The sequence below is a fragment of the Pavona decussata genome, unplaced genomic scaffold, assembly GCF_977016875.1.
Source record: "Pavona decussata unplaced genomic scaffold, jaPavDecu1.1 SCAFFOLD_190, whole genome shotgun sequence".
Lineage (NCBI taxonomy): Eukaryota > Metazoa > Cnidaria > Anthozoa > Scleractinia > Agariciidae > Pavona > Pavona decussata.
Window position 1 is genome coordinate 576264 of NW_028145599.1, and position 20549 is coordinate 596812.

The 20549-nt window shown below is 37.5% G+C and overlaps 2 protein-coding genes across 2 annotated transcripts; both read left to right on the forward strand.

Annotated features, from left to right (window-relative positions):
* The first annotated feature begins 52 nt into the window (after positions 1-52).
* On the forward strand, positions 53-2550 carry LOC146462207 (homeobox protein not2-like). Its single transcript, XM_085085844.1, has 2 exons — positions 53-649; positions 1818-2550. The coding sequence occupies exons 1-2, from the start codon at positions 325-327 to the stop codon at positions 2102-2104; spliced, it is 612 nt and encodes a 203-aa protein (XP_084941970.1). The 5' UTR covers positions 53-324; the 3' UTR covers positions 2105-2550.
* A 1013-nt stretch (positions 2551-3563) lies between these two features.
* On the forward strand, positions 3564-20346 carry LOC146462208 (protrudin-like). Its single transcript, XM_085085792.1, has 14 exons — positions 3564-3783; positions 6835-6902; positions 8363-8508; positions 8617-8675; positions 9740-9799; positions 11567-11602; positions 12688-12800; positions 12910-13076; positions 14315-14395; positions 15222-15249; positions 15499-15570; positions 16696-16745; positions 17224-17305; positions 18142-20346. The coding sequence occupies exons 1-14, from the start codon at positions 3587-3589 to the stop codon at positions 18222-18224; spliced, it is 1242 nt and encodes a 413-aa protein (XP_084941918.1). The 5' UTR covers positions 3564-3586; the 3' UTR covers positions 18225-20346.
* The last annotated feature ends 203 nt before the right edge of the window (positions 20347-20549 follow it).

The window sequence follows — 20549 nt, forward strand, 5'->3', positions numbered from 1 at the left end:
ACTGCAAAGTTAACGAGCGTTTAATCTAACACATCCCGGAGCTGCATTCATTCTTACTTTTCATTGAAAACTTTTTTCATCAAAATAAATGCCTAACAATGGTAAAGCTTGCCGCACTTTCTCCATAACTGGATTAAATAAGTTGCTAACGTGTTTGTAGGAACTTTCAAGTTGTCAGGCAACAGCTATCGATAAAAAACGGCTACTCAATTACTCTCCACTTAGATGCCCAAAGCGGACTCGTTGCAAAGAATCAAGACCAATAATTTTCTCAAATTAGCAATTTAAGTGAAAAAAGCGATCTCTTTTCCCGTGGAAAACATAATGCAGCCGGGCAGCATGTACCAACCATCGTTCCGTTCCTACTGCTCTTGCCCGTACCCTGGCTGCGTGGATGACAGAAACACAGAGCATGTTTGTCGGGCACCGCTTTCGTACCAAAAATCAAGCGAATCGCACAGTTTGAGATTGCTGCAGGTGCCAGGGGACCCAAGGATCCTCTCCAAACCAGATCGCTCAGCATTTTTTCCATCTGCTGCGTTCGGTGTTATTTCAAGACCTTCCGGGTTTTATCTTCCCTCCAGCCACTGTTTGACGAGTCAACAGCTTTTTTTCCCGTTCGGTGAAACATCGCAAGCAAGACAGCATGGTAAGTAAAATCGCAAATACCTTGTTTACAAATTCATTTTCATTGATTTTAAATCCCTAGTTTAGGTAAGTTTAAACAGCATTTCGCGGCACAATTAAATCGCCTGAAATGTCGTGTTTTTCATCATCGTCTTCGTGAATGGTATCTTAAAACCTGCAAGCTAAACAGTTTTTTTTCTGTGGTGTAAATTTATGAAGTCTTAAATCGTGTCTAATTAAAGCAAGATTATTGCGTGCAGCAGTCAAATCGAAAGTTTTAAGATTACCGTACAGTTCCGTATTTGAACTGTATTTTACAGGTCATTGTTTTCTGTACACTCTTTTCAAACACAATCCTATGTAATTATTGCTTAATTTATTCGTATTTAGTCAAAAGAGATCATCAAAGACTGTTTTAGAATACAGAAACAAAAAAGGAAAGTGACTTAAAACTCCACAATATAAGAAATATTCCCTACGCTATACGCTGAAGTGACTTTTAAGGAATGGATTCTCGACGAAACAGCGATTTCAGCCACATGTCGTAAACAAAGCATATTTTTTAAAACCGAACTGGCGAAGTACAATTTTTGCAGATTTAAAGTAATAAAAACAAAAGCGGAGTTTTCAATTTTCACATCTCGAGGTTTCCAGTTTGAATTCACTTTGTTGTCTTCAAATGAAATCCCTCTGAATTGAATCATTGTTATTAACACGTTGTTAGTTAAGTTGCGTTTGCGGGGTATTCTGAGTCAAACAACAGTCGTATTAGCTGAAAGCGGCCCAGTAAACCATTCTCTAGTCAAACATGGAAGATTGTCAACTCACTATTTTTTCGTGGCATTCAATATAATGCAGAGAAGACATAACTATCCACCTTATTTAATATTGTTGACGTGTTTAAGCCTCAAAATTGCGAGCAGAAAAAGACTGGTAATTAAACTTGATCCGATAAGCAGAAGAATATCATATGATTTTAAATAATGTTGCAGTTCTTTTATTTTACTTTAATCGCCTTATCTCATAGAGGATAAAGCGTAAACGAAGTTTTTCATATCCTTAACATTAACCGAGGCTAAAATTCAGTCAAAAGTCTGCCAAGATTTGATTCTTGATAGCCAGAGTGCTACTATTGAATTCCAGTTAACGCTATTAACCATTTATGTTTTCTTTCTCTGCCTCATTATCAGGTGGTCTTACCGTAGGATTAAGAGATAAACCAGAAACAAAGAAACGACGTAAGCGAACCATATTTACGTCAGATCAATTGAAGCGACTGGAGTCAGCTTTTGATCGCCAACAGTACCTCGTGGGTACTGAGAGAGAGCGTCTTGCCAGAGATTTAAACCTGTCCGAAACACAGGTGAAGATTTGGTTTCAGAACAGGAGAATTAAATGGAGAAAAGAGAATCTGTATGCCGGACACGCTGACCAAATGCAAGACACGGAGCCTGCAAGTGAGCCGGCACAAATATGACATTTGTACTTTGTTTCTGAACAGTACCTGACGAGTGAACAATGAACTCAAGCCTCATGCAAGATGTATATTGAATTATTATACTTGCTTTAATTTCACTAGTGTTCGCCTAAATTAAACTAAATCAGTTCATAAATGAATTATATTTTGATAGCATTTTCATATAACTGCAACATACTACATTGCTAATAGTTAAAAGTGATTATAATATAACTGCTATTGAAACTGAAGAAAAACTGACTTTCCTATAATCAGTATAATTTCCACGACATGTCTTTTGTACATTAGCTGCATGCGGAAGCATTTCACTCGTTTTGGAAAGAAATTATAATATTAAATGGCCTGTACATTTTATTCAGGTGTAGAAGAGCAAGATGTTGTTTTAAGTTAACATTAAAAAATAGCGTTTAACCAGTTTGTACATATTTGAGTAAAATAAAGGGGATTTCGTACAATGCTGCTTGTGAATCCCTTTTCTTTGTTATTCACTGGTCTTCCTTATTGAGGTTGAGAATCAGGCTACGCGAAATTGTTTTAACAATTGTTTCCAGTTGTAGTTTGAGAAGCCATGGGAGAACAGATCATATGGAGGGGTGATTATCTTGAGTTCAGTGCATCTAACTTGTCTCCGGCTTAGGGGAGGTTGCCGTAAAAGTGCTTGTTAAATACTGTCACAGAAAACTAATTGAATGATAGGTTAAAATACTACCACAAGAAGGCCCTCCTTTTCCTCATATCCTACTCGAGCAGAAATGTACAAGTTATGCAAATCAGCGGTAAAACTCGCGAGGAAGAATTCTCGCGCGGCTTGCTTGCCTGACGTCACGCGCTTAGCACGCGCTTGGCTTTTTAGTCAAGCAAATTAACTGTGCAATCGCTAACCTGAGCGGGTTTCGCTCGAAGGAAACAAGTTACATTCCACCTCGTCTCCGGCGTGGAGCTACTTCAGGCATTATTTCCACCATCGCCCACGTTAAAGTCGTCTTCATATAGCTCAGACTACTGATAATTTGCTTCTTCGTTAGGTTTTTCATCCATTTTGTAGCTCAAAACAATTTCTTTGCAGATGGCAGCGCTTCCAGTCAAACAAACAAGAAAACTGCGCGAACAGTTGAATGGCTTCCAGTTCTGATTGTCTGCTAGAAAATATGTTTTAGCCCGCTGAATCGGCTCCATAATACGCCGCAATGCCCGATGAAATTATTATATTTTGCCTGGCCTGTTGACGGAGGCTGGCGAAAGAGCCCATAATCCAGTTGAAAAAGCTAATGAGGTCATTTGAAAAAGCACTACTACATTTATTTCATAAAAGTGGCAGTCGTAATATGAATCCGGCCGAGCCATGCCGCGTAATTCGCGTAATCCCGCGTACAGGTCGTACACCCGTACAGCCCGCGAGAGACTGGTGACGCGGGAATTTTAAGGTGCGCGGCTACCAAGTTGGAGGAAGCTTGGGGAGCTTGTGAGGGAAAAATAATAACAATGCAGACTGAGGAGGATGAATCACCGCTAGAGGAAGAGAAACATTCCAAAACACATGGAGTCAGCGACCTGATCGCCGAACAGGAGAATGGTGTCGTGAAATTTGACATTGGTAGTTTTGTGCTTTGTCACAGAAGGCTTTGTCAGCTCATGGAACCATTTGTAAAATGCTACGAAAGTTTCCTTTTCGTAACCAGGTAAAGTTCCCCCCAGGGGTAAAGTGCTAGGAGCATGCAGTTTACCAGGCTGCAGAACTACTTCAGTACATTCACGGTTATTGTAAAAGTTTTAAGTGTTGATTACCTAATATAATCTTGATTATCGAACGGCATCATGCAATGTGCATTTATGTCTTCACCGTTAGGGACCGATCGTTTATTACGTCCTAGGGGGGGGGGGGGGGGGCGGTGTTTTTTGAGGGGGGGTAATTTTTTTAACGCAGTGGCTATTCGTACGGCACCCGTACGGCGACTTGTATTTGCTATCTGTACGGGAGTCCGAAGATTTCATAGGATTTCTCTGTAATTCCTGATTCTCGCTTATCCAAATTATTATATTTACCTTTCGAAGGAATAAGCGAATCTAGTGAGTGCCCTTTCTTTGAGCGAAATAAGTTTGCGTACTCTCTGCTCACTAAGCGAACGAGCCACTCGCGACACTTGGAATTGTTTTGCGCTATATTCACGCACACGTCACGCGATTAGAAGAGACCGTACAGCGACTGGTATTTGCTATTCATTTGGGATTCCTATGAGTACCAGTAATGATTATCATTAAATTTAAGAATCGCTAACCTGGTTGAGAAATTCAGACAACTGATCCTGACCGGTGGTATACTGATTAAGCAGTTCCGTGGACTCCCGTATAATTTTCCCAACCTGCGTGATGCTATTCGTACGGCCAGAAAGCCGTGAAATGGGAGTTTCACTTAATGGAAGAATTTACCTATTGGACACTCGCATTTCCGTACAGAAATTATGTTGAAAATAACAGAACACACCTCTCCTTCTGACACAGGTATAAATTTTCACTGCAATGACTGAAACTGCGCCTACTATAGAAGGAAGAAGAATTCCCGTATAAATAGCAAAAATGCGAATAATTCGTACGGGATTACCAACGTGAGTTCAAATTCATTGAATTACCAAGTTGTCACTTACCCCCCGATCCAAGCCAGTGTATTATAACTGTTTATAAGGTATAAGAAATTCTTTTCGCACATTTTTAAGCTACAGCGTACTAATTGTAGCCAGTTGATCTGTGAAGCAGAGGTTGCATGACATGTGCGAGTTTATGTTAGTAGCTCGGAAAAAGTTGAAGTGTCGCGAGTGGCTCGTTCGCTTGGTGAGTAGAGAGCACGCAAACTTATCTCGCTCAAAGAAAGGGCACTCACTGGATTCGCTTATTCCTTCGAAAGGTAAATATAATAATTTGGATAAGCGAGAATCAGGAATTACAGAGAAATCCTATGAAATCTTCGGACTCCCGTACAAATAGCAAATACAAGTCGCCGTACGGGTGCCGTACGAATAGCCACTGCGTTTTTTTAAATGAGCTCTTTTTGGGGGGGGTAATTTTTTACCTTGTACGAAAAGTGAGGGGGGTAAAATTTTAAGACATACAAAAGGTACCAACTAAATGTATTTAGCAATCATTCTCATCAATCATAGAGTTGGTAAAATCGACTCGAAACTTCTCCATATCGCTACTATTCTTCAGAGCGACAAAGATCTTGCACGTAATAGGTTGAGTAATGACATGGACATGCAAACTGTGTATTTCATCAAGCAGTTTATCTCTGAAGGCTTGTTTATCTGGGCAAAAAAATTGACTAAAAGACGAATAGAGATGGTAGGCTTCTTCAAAATCTATATATCCACATCCATACATCGAATGCTCCTGTACTGCTCTCAAACCCCGAGCTGCTTTGACCTTCTGTGTACCTTCTTTTGACGAGTGAAGAATAGACTCCAGCAATAACAAAACATCGTCATCAAGACATTCAAGAGATATTCTAAGGTACATTTCCTTACTTGAATTTCGCCTAACTTCTGATTGTTTCTCTTGCCAGTTCAGATTCAGAGAGCTAGCGACTCGCATGTAACCAAGCGTTGTGCCCAGGAACTTCTCAACAATTCAACCACAAGGCCAACCATTGGGGGGGGGGGGGGGTAAAATTTTCAAACTGTCATTGTAGTGGGGGGTAGAACTTTTGTTTAAAAAAATTTTGGGGGGGTAAAATTTTCAAACACTCGATTTTTTAGAAAACCACCGCCCCCCCCCCTAGAACGTAATAAACGATTGGTCCCTTAACTTAAATCCCTTTGCCATTAAAGGGGCTGTGTCATGGGGTGAGCTTGAATCTGTCAAAATTCTGTTACAGTCAAACCTGTATTAAGCGGCACCGTATTAAGCAGTCACCCTCTATTTAGATAGATAACGGTCAAAACAGTCGCAGTTTCAAAGCAGTCGATCGCAGTCACCCTTTACTGAGTCCCAAAGAGTCTTTCTATACTATGTTCTCCTTAATTGCCATAACATTTTATCACTGCAGTGTCTTAACCAAGTAAGTGATTGTTAAATTATGAGCGTTTTTCGGCATAAACTATACACTAAGTGAACAAATGTTGTATAAAATGTCGTTTTTATTGTGTTTTATTGTGTTTGTGTATTCAGTGTGCAACCCAGTATTCAGCAGTCACGTAGCCATTCCCCTGGCAAGGGTGACCACTTTTTGATTTTGGAATCAAACCTCTAAATTATCTTCTAAACATTACAATCTTATTATGATGAGACCCGTTTGGGCCAGAAAAATAGTCATTTAGTTACACAGTATTGAAAACCCCCTTGGATGGGGGGGGGGGGGGGAGGGAAAAATACAACGAAGAGGCTTATGAAAGCGATGAACTAGCACTGGCGAGAGAGACAAGTGCAATGAAATGAAACTTGATCGCGCTAGACTTTGGTTGCGTAATGACAATAACAATAATTAACCAGAACACAGATGTGACTGTATTTCAATTATTCAATGCAACCAAGATGAAACATACATGTAGCAGTCAGCTAGATCATGTGTATTAAAGCTAGGCCAGTCACCTTGAGATAATCACAACACAAACCTACTACCTTTTACTTTATGGACAATTTTGAATGAGGGCATCAATTTTTTCCCTAAAATTATATCCTATATTTTTCGTTAATATGCAGGCTGCTAGCTAACTGTGGGAAATCTTTTGAATTGAATTAAGGTGGAAGTCACAAAGGTTGAGTCTTGTGGTCATGCTGGTTTCTGTTTACCTTTCCATCAGATATCCAGGTAAATCCTCATTTTTATATATTTACCATCTTGCAAAAACATGCTTTGGGATGATCACTAAAGTGCCCATAACCTTTTTGCAATTTGCACAAACCGTGAATTTTTAAACAATTTTCTAGAACCTTTGAATAATTGCTGCCATTTTGGCTCTCAATTTGTCTTAGTCTTCTCTCAGTTCTTCTCGGCAACAAAGGAGCTGTAACGTACATGTAGATTAGCAAAATCATGACTTTACTTCAATGTGATCAATTTTATCTTGGTTGTTCTATTACTTACTTGCTGTATCAAACAAGCTCTCTATGAGAGTGATGTTTTTAACAAAATTAAAGAGATTCCATTTTGCCATGCATCTGTACTCTGATAACAAACCTGTATAGATGACGTCAAAACGTGGTGAGAACAAAGAAGTACGCTACGAGCCGCAGGTGAGTAGCATGACTGATGTTCTAACCACGTTTTGATGTCCTCTGTGTGTTATCAGAGTACAGATCCATAGCATAGTGGAATCTATTTGTTTTATACAATAACCAAGACATTTCAACACATTTCATGACTGAGCATTGTGTTGACTGAGCTGAATCAAAAACTTTCTAGCAAACTTTCAGACTACTACACACACACAATTGTGATCCTTTAAATAAGTATAATCTAAAAGAATTTCACTACAATAAAAATTATTTTCAAAACTAACCTTCATTCCAGTAGGAATTTCTGCCCCCAAAATAAAATATTACAGCATGTCAGTTGCTTCACTGTGATTTGTGATCAATTATTCACCATTTCCAGATTTCTATTGGCAACAAATTTGGGCAAATATTTCCTTCCTTTTCACGTCACAATAAAGTTCTAGTTTTTTTAAACCTGGTTAAGGTCACTCTACCTAAAGTAAAGGGTAGCACTCTGCACGGGGTCTGAACAGGAGTTTGTCAGTTCCGCGCTTTCCCCCCATGCCTGACTATGCAGTACTAGCATTAAACAAAATTGACGAGTGCCAGATGCTAGAAAAAAAGTCAAACTTTGCGTAATGATATATGCAATTCCCGAAGTATTTTTGGTTCTGCCCAATAAAGTTTGTTTACCTTTAGTTACTTTACGTGAAGTATTCTGACCAAAAGTCTGATCTAAAGTGTGACACTAGCCATTACACTACAGTTGTGTTTCCACACCTATTAAGCAGCCAGTCATCAAAGTCCTGAAACTGTTTTCAGTGTAACACTGCACATCAGTCAGTCCTCAGTCTGTTATGGGGTCATAGCCTACCTTTGGCCACCCATGATGGTTGTCCCCACAGTCACCAAGAATTAAAAATCCATTTAGTTTGGCCTTGTTTTTATACATGTAGTTTGGCCTTGATTTGGGGCAGATCTAGTTTCTCAAGGGACAGAACATTCTTTCCTAGGGATTTGCAATTATTTCGGTCTTTTTCACTAATAAGATTTTGCATTTTATTGAATCTGTAGGGTATCTGCTACTGATACCACTGGTGTACTCTATATTTGTACTTACTTTGGCTGCAGTGAGAAAGTTGGGATCACAAAACTCAAAAGCCAGTGTCCAGTTGATGAGAAACAAAGTCAAGAGAAAGGAAGATGATTCAGTGAATTTAGTAAGAACTGTATATATTTTACACTGAGTAATAGAATCTGGCTTTACAAAGTTGTGCTCATGTTAATCGGACTAAACTCATTATTGCCCCCTACTCATCTCATTGAAGGAACTCAAACTTGCAGCTAGGAAGCAAGCCCATGACGACCTGTATTCATACATTAACATGTAAGCAATTATTTTGATATCTGCTCTTTTGCCTTTGAATGGCCCATTTAAAGAAGTGTATGTTAGTGAAATTGATTTTGTCCCGTTGAGAAATGCCCCTCGGTGAATGTGCATAATTAGCTTCCTTGATAAATGTGCTTTCTGATTTGTTTATTATGTATCTCCTGATGAATTTAAGTGGCAGTAAATAAAATGTATGTTAATGTTATATTTGTATAAACTGTAATTGACTGGTTTTCTGAACATTATTTTGTGCTTCCTGGCTTGTTTTATTGTGCCTATAATAAATTATTTTCAATTGGCAGCAAAATATTTATTTTCATAACCAACTGTATCGCCTCGACTACATTGTCAAACAATTCAAGGAAATGATAGTGAAAATTTAAGTATTTTTATTAATGTAAAACAAACTAGCATTGACTTATAAATAAAGATAAGATTGCTTTGCTCCCGGGTATAGCATTTACTGACCCTTAAAATGTTTCCAATACACGTGCATGTGTGAGTCCATGTACATGAAGGGGCATAAGTGTTGTGAGTTCTAGTTTATGTGCTGAACACTGAATTCCCTTACCTTCCACTGCGCTCCTCATTTTTATGTAAATGAAATCAGTGAAGTGAAGTGTAAAATAAATTTTTATACAACTTGTGAAGATAAGGTTACGTGTGAAGATAAGGTTACGTGTAAAATGCATTTTCATATACAGTGATTGCATGTTAAATAAATTTATTCAACTCTGGTTGAACAAGATACTTCTGATCAGTCTTAAATCCTTTTGTTACATCTTAATAGGCCATTTCCGAGTTGCTGTGAACCTCACTATGAAAGCTGACTAAGTGCAAAACTTTTCTTATCAAAATTAGTTTTGTTTGCATTTGAATGAAAACTAATTTTCAAACAAAAACTTTGCACTTAAGCCTCGCTTTCATGATGAGGTTCAAAGCAACTCAGAAATGGTCTATTGACATTGTTCATAAAACACACAACAGTCTTTTTGCTTGTTCATCTTGTAACTTACACATATCAATATCTGACCTGATAATTTTTATGTTTATAATTTCAGTTCTATTCAAATTCAGACATTTGAAGAAAACTTATGTGAATGCCTAGAGCAATTTTATAGGTGAGTTTTAATGACATTGTTCTTATATTGACATGAAAAAATATGTGGAAACATAAATGGTGATAGAGACATCATCGCTTTGTCTTGCTGTAGGTAAAAGAAATTAAAGAATTAGCCTAAGGATACTTTAAGCAACAAACAAACGAACAGCATGTTCTACCTGGCAACAATGATGCTAAATTTAATCTGTTATTTCTAAGAAATGCAATGATCAGTTCTAGTTTGATGTTATTTGAGTTGTTACTTTAGTTGTTTTAAATGTTAACAGATAGATTCCATTTTGGTGTGCATCTGTACTCTAAATTATAATGCACAGATGATGTCAAAATGTGGTAAGAACAAAGAAGTGTACTTTGAGCTGCAGGCAAGTTGCGTGATTGATGTTGTTAGCATGTTTTGACTTCCTCTGTGTATTATCAGAGTACAGGCCCACGGCAGATGAAATATAATAATTTGTTTTATAGAATAACTAAGACATTTTAATTTGTGACTTTCAAGCAAACTTCTAGACTACTGTACTCACACAATAATTATTATTTTGAACCTCTTAATAAGAGCATAATCTGAAAGAATTTTTATGAATATTATAAATGTATGTATAGTTTTAATTTTACTGCTTATTTTGATTGAGTAATACGGAACAGTGTTTTGTTTGTAACATAAAACGTAAGCTTAGATACCATAAAATAAGTTCGGTTCGTGGACTGTTCAAGTTGACTTATAATCTCATTTATATTGTACGGTGGAATTGATCTGTCGGTAGCCTGTTGGTAAACTTTCGGTTAGCTGTCGGTTCACTGTTGGCCGACAATTTATCGACAGTTGGTTTGGGGATCTCTTCTTCAAAATTACCGAATTTCTGATCCCAAAATAATTTACAGCATGTTAGTCGCTTCACTGTGATTTGTGATCGATTACTCACCATTACTGGATTTCAATCTGCGACATATTTGGACAAATATTTCCTTCCTTTTCACATCACCGCAAAGTTCTAGCTTTTTTTAACCTTGTTAAGGGCACTTGGAATGGTCTTTGTTGGATTTTTCTTCAGCCAGCTTTACTTTCCTGTGAAAATTGCCTTTGTCCGCTACTCGCCAAAACATCAAAAAACAATTTGCAAAACTTTGTCAAGCAGACTGGACTCTAGACTCTGAAGTTGTGTGCTGGTCACAACACTCAATGATCACAAACTCCACTACACCAATCAAAGCACAAGTTTTAAACTGTTCAGTGTGTAAATAATTATTTTAATATATTTCTGTGTTGTCTGACAGTGTGTATCCCAGTGATGATCAGTGTCAAGTTTCTTCTTGTAACACCCAACATGAATCCTCATGATAATTTAACAACTTCTCCTCACTATTGCTAGAACTAAATCTATCAGGATTAGAAGGGAGAATTTGTATTTTGATATTGGGCATTAAAGGTTAATTCACATCACCCTGGGGCTGCCTTGTATAGACTTTTCAAATGAAGTATGACATGTGGAGCCAGCTAAACTGACTTTCCAAAACCTGGTTTGTTTTTTTTTATCCAGCTGCTTCTTGAATGTATATGCATTCTTGAATGAAGCATTAAAAAAATTGCTCCATTTTTGTTTTTCTGGCTTAACCTCCTGCGGTTTATAGGAAAATACCCTTGTTTACCAATATGCTTTTCCCCAGTGATGCATGCTGGTAAATGTAGGCCTTCCTCTTCCTGCTCCACTTTTCTAGCTGTTGTTAAAAATGTATCATAATGTTTAAAATACTACTTTCTAAAAAACAGGATTTGCAGATGGGAAGAGACCTTTATTTCAAAAGTGTGAGTCATTCCTTTCCATTTAATCCTTTTTTCTTATAGCACTTTGTTATTCCTATCTTTTTCTCATCCACTCTCGTACCCAGAGTCCTCAGGCTCTTTGGCCAGCGGTTGGTCACCAGGAGAGACTCTGGGGTACTGGAATTTTATTACCACAGGATTTCTGCGGTAAAACAATGGAAGCCGTTATGGAGCTAAAAATTTTTTTCGAATTCTCCAAAGTCTCTCCTGGCACCCACCCGCTGACCAAAAAGCCTGAGGACTCTGGGTACGAGATTGTTTTTCATCATAATCACATTTTCCGATCGCTGCATGTCTACATGTTTCACAGACCCACACTTTGTAGTGCCTGGCCAAGCTACCAGTCATTTCATTGAAAACACTAGACACTGAGTAATGTTAACATTGTGTTGTTCATGTAGCAAGATACAATAAAATTTTGGCATCTAATATATTTGAAGTTTCTATTCAAAGTTTCATTGTGGAAAAAGCAAGTTAGAGTAGTAAGTTAGTTGTTGCAGCTGAAAAAGTAATAAAGTTCTGCAATAATTATTTTTGTCAAAAATCTTCTTTTAACCTTAGAATAATTATAATTTAATGGAGATTTTTGGCTTCATTGCCTGAAATACCAATTTCATACCATTCACATCCTTCTTGTCACTTCATCCAGCATCAGTAATAAGGGAGGAGCTATCCCAGGTACCGGTATAGTACAAGCCGTGTGCTGACCAGTCGGCCAACATGTAGATTCAGAAATGAAAATCAGAATTTTAAAGGAGGAGACAATCTTAAGATTGCAAGTGGGACTTTTTGATTTAGTGTAACATTTAAAGGAAAAACAACCAACTTTTGGTACATACAGGTAAACATCGCTGATCTCTCAAAAAAGGAATCCATGTTGATTATAATGGGGGTGGGGTGGGAGAGTAGCATGAAGATAATTTGTGGTCAGGCTCTGTTCAAGCAGGTTTTGTTTAGTTGGGCACTGTTCAGTGGCAATCCAAAGTTCATTATAGAATAATTTTCTGGCTTGCAATTTTGAATATTTTTATAACCAAAATAACTTAGTTGAATTACTTCTGTTTCAGATGTCTACTAGCTCTTTCGTTCATGGCATTCATTTTACTTTTACTGCCTGGAAAATACTTCATCACTGTAGGAATTATTGGTGTATTTATTGGAAACTCAGACTTTAAAGAAGGTGGGCTCAAAGTAAAATCATTTTATTTGAATATAATTTTATATGATTTTTATATGTACAGCATGTAACTGGCCAGTTGCACTTGAGTGTTTTTGTTTTTTTTTTTTAGTTTCCATACAGACCATATCACAATTCCAACGGCTGCTACAGCAGTGCAAACACATATTCTCACAAAAATACTGGTTGACTCAAATGGCTGCTTCAAGTAGAAGCTCACAGAAGTCTCATATTATTGGGTCAGATTCAACAGAAAATCTGGAATATGATGATGAATGGGTGAGTCACAATATTTACAATTTGTTGTGGTAGGGTGGTAATTTTTTTCCTTTTTTTTTAAACATATACATGTATGTGTTAGGGGGGAAAGTTATAAATGATCTATATGAATTGAATATATGTTTTGCTTGCGTACTATGACATGTTTTAACCGAGTGACTTGAGCTTTGAATTTCTGAATGACAAGGTTCAGTTGAAACAGAATCCTCAATATGAACTTCACAGGTTGTAGAGCAGTAGCACTCAGCCTGTAGCCTGTGTGAATGTATTTCTGATAGCATACATTGCATGACAACCTAAATCATGATTGCATAGTAACCTAACTAGACAATAATAATAATAATAATAATAATAATAATAATAATAATAATAATAATAATCATAATCATAATAATAGTAATAATAATAATCATAATAATAATAATAATAAACAACTTTACTTAAATGGATAGAACTGGTCAGTCAATTGACTGGAATTAATGGACCGGAATTAAATGGCTGGAATTAATATTATGATTCTATTAGATTGTACATTTTTTATTATCATATCTTAATCTACCTTTGTGATTAATTTAATTATAGATTTTGTCTCTTGTACATTATACACGTAATTCAGTCTTCGGACTGCAAGGTGTTCTTTTCAATAAACCATTTATCTATCCAACTAGTAATCGGTGACCAGTATACATAAAAATTGATAAATATTAATTTACTTAATTTTATTCTTAAATGGCATGCTGCAGTTCTCATTATTGATAAAAAGAAACTAATGGTATTTAAGCCCTTACCTACAGAAGCTATGTACTGTATGTTAAGACAGTCAAGGATTAGTTACTGACACCTATCAACATTGATGGTATCATGATGCCAAGGATTTCTTTGAAGAACCTCATGAATGAGCACAAACACTGGACTACATCTTAATAGCAGTTGGCCCTGTTTGTTTTCAGAGGCACATCTAGAAATGAGTGCAATTCAAAAACGAATTCAGTCAACATTGTTAAGGGCATGTACAGTAACAATGTTCATTAACTCAGTTTTTCATTCCCTTTTGAAACAAGGACTCATGAGGTTGTAAGCTATGGTGTACAGTGTACAAGTTTAAAGTAAAGTTAAATTGAAGCTTGGCCCCAGGATATCCGGCCCTCTAGTGACGCTAATGTGATGTTGATATTTGCATGACAGATCTATAATAAACCTGCATAAACAATTATGATTTAATATGCTTATTTCTTTAGTATGATGCAGAAACCTCACACTCTGAATCTGAAAGCTATGATGAGGATGAAAATGATGCAGAAGAAGACGATGAGGATGAGGTTATCAGAAAAGCATTTATTTAGTACTTAAATTGTAAATTTTTGTATGCTTTACTGGTACATGAAAAGGGCCGTAAAATGCATAGTTACATAGTAAGTTTACCCTAACTACTGATCATGTGACCTTTGATTCCTCCTAAGATACTGTCTTTAATTCCAAAATAAGTGAATTGGTGAATTGAATTGATGCTAAATTTTATCACTAGCTTTAATACACGCTAACTTTGCTCTAAAGTGAGGGGAAAAAAATTTAAACCCCTTCTTACCCAAATGCACCTTTACGTTTTTTTTTTTTTTTTTTTTAGCTCACTCTATAAACCACACAGCCCATAATTCTTTGATTAGCTCAGGCGAAGGGCTAATGCTTAAAACGTCAGCTCTCGAATCTCTTCGTGGTGCCGAAATTACCTGATCAGCTCAGTTGATAGAAACAAATTTTCCTGACAGTTTAGCTACAATTTGTTGAGATGATGGCCAGAAAGGGCATTGGTGGCTTCAGCTTGGGTATTTGAGCATCAACTTGGCGCTCAGGAGGGTTGAATTATCGTAAATCACTAAAATTTCAAGTTGCAAAGTCTTGAGAGGTGGGCCTCACTGAAATTAGTTATCGCTATTAATCGTACATGTAGCATTGAGGTCATTGCCGATTGGTTAGATTTGTATATACTGTGCTACTGTATGCTTGTTATAAGCTCTGTCCTATCACGTGTAAGATTTAACATTTGCACATCTCGGTTGTGTTTTTCACATTCCTTTGAGAACCATTTAAAGTTTATTCGTTGAAATCGTAAATAATATCACTGATTTTAGTTCCTGTATTTCACAGGATGCTCCTACAGGAAATAGACGTGCAAGTAAGCTGCTCACTATACACGTCTTTAACATAGAGAGGAAATACCATATGTACTTTAGTTTGCACGGCACTCGAATATTATGCTCTGCTATCAAGTAAACTTCTCATTACTCGCTGATGGTTTTGATTTCCTTATTGTCATATTGTCTTAAAGCATAATTTAGACAACTCTGGTTAGCATGTTGTCTGTCTTGTCCCTGTTCTCACTTGCGGTGTTGATTTTTTTTTTTTTTTTTTTTTTTTTTTGCAGGGCTTTTTTCAGGGTTGTCTGTGGTCACTCATTTCAGTGATTACCGCAAAAAACAAAAGCGGATCAATAGCGGTGAGCATCCAGAAGCCATAAATTTTATTAGACACGCGGGTACAAAAAGAGAAGCCTGATTTGGAGAGTTTTACACTGTAATGTTTCTAAGTGGGAAAGGTCGTCCGGTCCGGTTAGCCAAGTCTGATGTGTCAATGCTTTAAACGGCTATTATTTAGCTCATTACAAGTTCCCCAGCCCGACAAGACTTTGGCTTTACCGGATCTCAACTTTTTGTCTGACAGTTTACGAATAGAGTTGCCAGGGAAAGGCCTTTAAAATCATAGCGTTTAACAATGATAGGGTAGTTTGTGGTCTGTAACTAACTTATTGTTTAAGAAATGTGATGCTATATTTTACGCCTAGTGAATAAATGATAGATGTATTTTTTTAATCAGTGACACAGGCATGCTGAGAAAAAGAAAATCTTCCAGCTCTCTCAACTTGAGTCGAACCTTTACGCTTACGATTACAAGTTCGGATTCTAAGGCCATTAAACTAGGTTCAGCGGTAGAGCACAAATGAATGCTATAGAGCATTCGAGCTAGTAATTGGTAGGTCATAGGTTCGACTCCTGTCACTTTCTTTTTCCGAGTATACCTGTGTGACTGACTGAAAAAATATATCTGTTATAACTAATTGTTATGTATTTTTGCGCGATTTAATCTTGCTGATTTGATTATGAAAATGCTTAATCTTGCTGAGTTAAAGGAAATCATGAAATTAAAGACCAGTCGAATAAAGTTATCGTGAATATTACAGGAATGAAACTTAATGAGCAGTGTTTCTTTTATTTTACTTAAACTTAACTGCATAATGTGGAGATCTCTTTGGTTCTTGAAGCAGATGTAATAAAATTAGGGCGCAGGAAAACGGGAAGCAGAAAAAAATATGTAACATTAGAATTTGTAGCTCCAATTCTGAGATTCATGGTTTGTTAATGGGTATCGGCGTTTAGAAAATTTAACTCGATTTTTCAAATAAATCGCGAAATATGCTGTTTGAGACAAATCTGAAAAGTATTCGGTAGAAAGGGCTTATTTTTGCGGGACGTTTATTAATAAGTCACGTTAGCTTGATTACCCACTCCTTCCTCTTATGAATTTCATACATTTCTTTATTTCTTGATTTTCTTTATAATTTTAGGAAATTGTGCCTCGTGTGATGGTTCGTTTTCATCTGTATTGAAAAAGAGGGTAGGTGAAAATCTTTGTACCGTGCGTGACTTAATCTTACCACGTGACAGGTTACAAGAACTATTTTACAGCTGCGTCACATGCCACAAATGTTTTCGTTTTTTAACAAATAGTGTTAGTGTCTTTGTCCCTGTTTAGGCTAGTTGCCTCTGCCAGGGCCGCCCTGTACCCCGGCATTGAGAAGGCCGTTGTGTAGACTCCCTGGTGCCCAAGGAGCAATCTCTTCCTCATTCGTCAATTTAGCACCCGTCATTTTGTTTAATGTCAGTAATGCATGGAGGCATGGTGCCCGTGCCAAGTACTGGTGCCCAAGTGCTACCCTTTACTTTAAGGTTGCCCTCCCCCCCCCCCCCCCAAAAAAAAAAAAGGTGTGCTCAGACTAACACCTGTACCCGCTAACCGGGACCGGGTTAAATAACGCATTTATTATGTCTTGTTGTCTTGGATAACAGTCTATCGTTTCTGATAAATGTTGCAGCAATACTGTCGGCATTGTGGAGACAGTTTTTGTTCCCGCTGCTGTTCCAAGCGTGTCAAGAGAGCGGTATTTGGAGCAACAGGTGTAGTATATGCATAAACTTCCCGGTTTTCTATGCTGAACATGCAGCAGTAGAACAGAAAATATTCTTGGTTTCCTTAGATCATTTAAATCAGTGGAGGACTCCGGTCTCTGAGAATTCACAAAACCTGTCGTTTTCGGGATAGTCACATGACCTATCTTGATGACGGCACCTCTTCCAGATCTCTATTTTCATCGAGCGCTTTAACCGGTACCTGCCATTATTATTACGGTAATATGCGTTGTTAACTAAAGATTGTTCATCTATAATTTAGGGTGGCCAAAAATTATTTTTCGGAAAGCTACTTTTCCCTTGAAATTGGAACAAAATTGGCCGAGACATGATGCAACAAACAGTACAAAGACATGATATTGGTGACAGGAGATCTGAAACAGCGGGTATGTTGACATCAGGGTAGCAACTTAAGACCGTTTGTTGTCACGGTTGCGGCTGTCGAAGCAAGCCCTTCCTATCTTGGATTATCTTTGGTGAATTATATAATTTCTGGTTGTCAGCGTCAATGTGATAGCTATTAGCTTATCTGGTGCGTTTTGAAGAATACAGGGTTTTTAAAAGACTTTGGTGTTTTAAATCACGGGTGACCCTTTGAGGATATCACCTGTAATTATCAACTCTAACTCACCCATAATTTACACTCTGGAGTAAAGCTCTAATGTTATTTTCTATATTAATATGGTGACACGCTTGTGCAGTGTTGTAGTTCTTGGTCAGCTTTTGCTTTTTGCAGGAAGACCTGAACTATTTACGATATTTTGTAGGAAAGATTGAGATTGATTGAAGTTTCTTTTCTGATTTCACCTCTGAAATATACACAGCACCTGCGGCTTATGAGGAGACAGTACTGGTGTGCAAGAGTTGCTATGGCTACCTTATGAACAAAGCTGACGAAATTTGGTGACCGGCTCATTGGATTGTCACGTGGCATGCGTTGTTGCTGCAAAGACATCATGTCACAAGACTCTTTTGTGTGGTGTTTACAGCTGTGGCATTACTCAACTCACCAGTGGAGATTGACGTTAATGGATAAGAAAGCGAGTATCACCCGTTGCCGGCGTCGGTAATCTGAAGAGCGAATTGAACGTCAAGGGGACAAGAGACTAATCACGTAAAGGATTTAACAAGGCCCGATATTTATCAAGACCAATGACGACTTGAATGCATTAGCAGTTGTTACAAATTCAATATTGTTCAGTGATGTCGTATACTGACAAGCAGTGCGAGTTTCATCACGACCGGCTCCAATCCCAGCCCATAGTCTGGACGAATACTTTTATTCCCGTTATAGTTTCCATCCATCTTCCTTTTTTCTCCTTTTGACAACACATCGCACTGATCGCGATTCCTTTGGAAGTTGTCTTAGCTCCTTATTGACCGAAAAATGGAGAAACTGCATATCTGTGTCCATTTCACCATTCAATATTTTGTGTTAGCTACCATCTGAAGATTTCATTTATAGCAGAATATCACGCTCTCGTATTCTTCATACTTCTTTTTTCTTTTCTTTCGTTACAATATTTAACTAGGCATCATTCGTCAGTCGACGTCATGAAAAGTATGGAGGGAAATCCAATGACTTCTGCAAACCATGCAAGAATCACGGCAACAAACAAGCAATTTTAAGCTCAATCCTTGCGTAGACAAAAACAAATCAGAAAAATACAAATTGATCAAACTACGGAAAATATATTTTAATCATCTTTGGCCCTATATTTCATCTATTTTTAGCGTCACTTTGAATAGCCAAAAAATATATTTATATCGAAGTAAATGTTAAAATAATTGTTCAGTATTGTTAACTATAACCCAACTAGTCCACAGAAACTAATATCATTCATCTTTGGCTTCGGATTGCTTGGATGGAAATGGATTGCAACTTGAAAAAATCGGCCAATTTTTTCAAGTTCGTTCTGAGTATTTTGGAAAAATAGTTAAAACCCGATTATTAGTTTATTCTTCCTCAGAGAAATCATTTCATATATTCCTCCCGGTGCTCTAAGAGTAATTTCATGTTAGAGAAGAGGTTGAGCAGTTTTGACCAACATACAGAAAAATCTCCATGACAATGCCCCTTTAAACAAAACTAACTTTCATCAAGGGATGGGAAAGCTAAGTGAAAATGGAAACAATTTGTTACAATTTTTAAAACAGTGGTAAGCTGAACTGATGATACGCGATAGGCTGAAAAGGAATTAATTTCATGTCCATGATATTTTGCAGTGCCTGAAAATTGATTCCTCCGGTGGTTGCAGGGAATATTCCATTTATTACATTCTGCTATCCTAGGGTTCCAATTTAAACTCACGGTTTTCTATTTACCGCATGGCCGGGTTTTATGAGATCAAGACAACACGAATAAGTTAGTGTTGGGGAGGTATCCTCTTCGTTTCATAAGTTCTCAGCAGTGTGCTCTATGGAAGCGACACAGGGCTACAACCCTTCAGATTCGGTCCGGCCTTGTACTCTGGGTAGCAGTTCTGACCAAAACTGAAAGGCTGTGCGCATTGAACTTTCTGGCACCTTTTCGTGGTTTTTGAGGGTTTTGAGAAGCTTCCTGTTATTTCAGTTGAACAACTTGAAGCAGGTTTTGGTGCCATTAAGGACGTTTTTGGCAAAAAAAATATCACAAAACTTTGCAAGAATCGTATTTGAAAGCGTCCTTTTGCCTTGAGTAAGGACGTAACTAACATTCAGATTTAACTAGAGTGATGACGTAACAATGGAAGTCTAGATTGATGACGTCACAAATGACAGTATCGAAAAAGTTTCCCATTGGCAAATGACATAATTGCGTACTTGAAAAAAAATACAGAAAACACTTGCAAACTACGGGAGTTGTTACGGTTAATATGTTTGAACATTTACTGTGATTAATGTTGAATTTATTACTAGGAGAGAGATATACGTATATTTCTGTGCCAAAAAAGGTTGTCATTCATTATTGGTAGAAAGAACATTCATGTAGTCACGTATTCTGAAGCTTGCTCTAATAAAACTGCATGAAAAGTTAAAGTCTTAAAGTACTTAACCTTATGGGTAGTTTAACGCAAGACAATCAGGAATCCCGGTTGGAAAAATCAGTGGTGCGCTTCTTTCCGTTTGGAAATTTTCAGGAACTTCAGGAATAGATGCTGTCAATAGTGGGTTACTTCCGCGGTTGGAGTCAGAAACTTTTTGCCCTTTTAAACTTTGCGGTTGATGCGGTTTGTTTGCACGTTTCCATTCT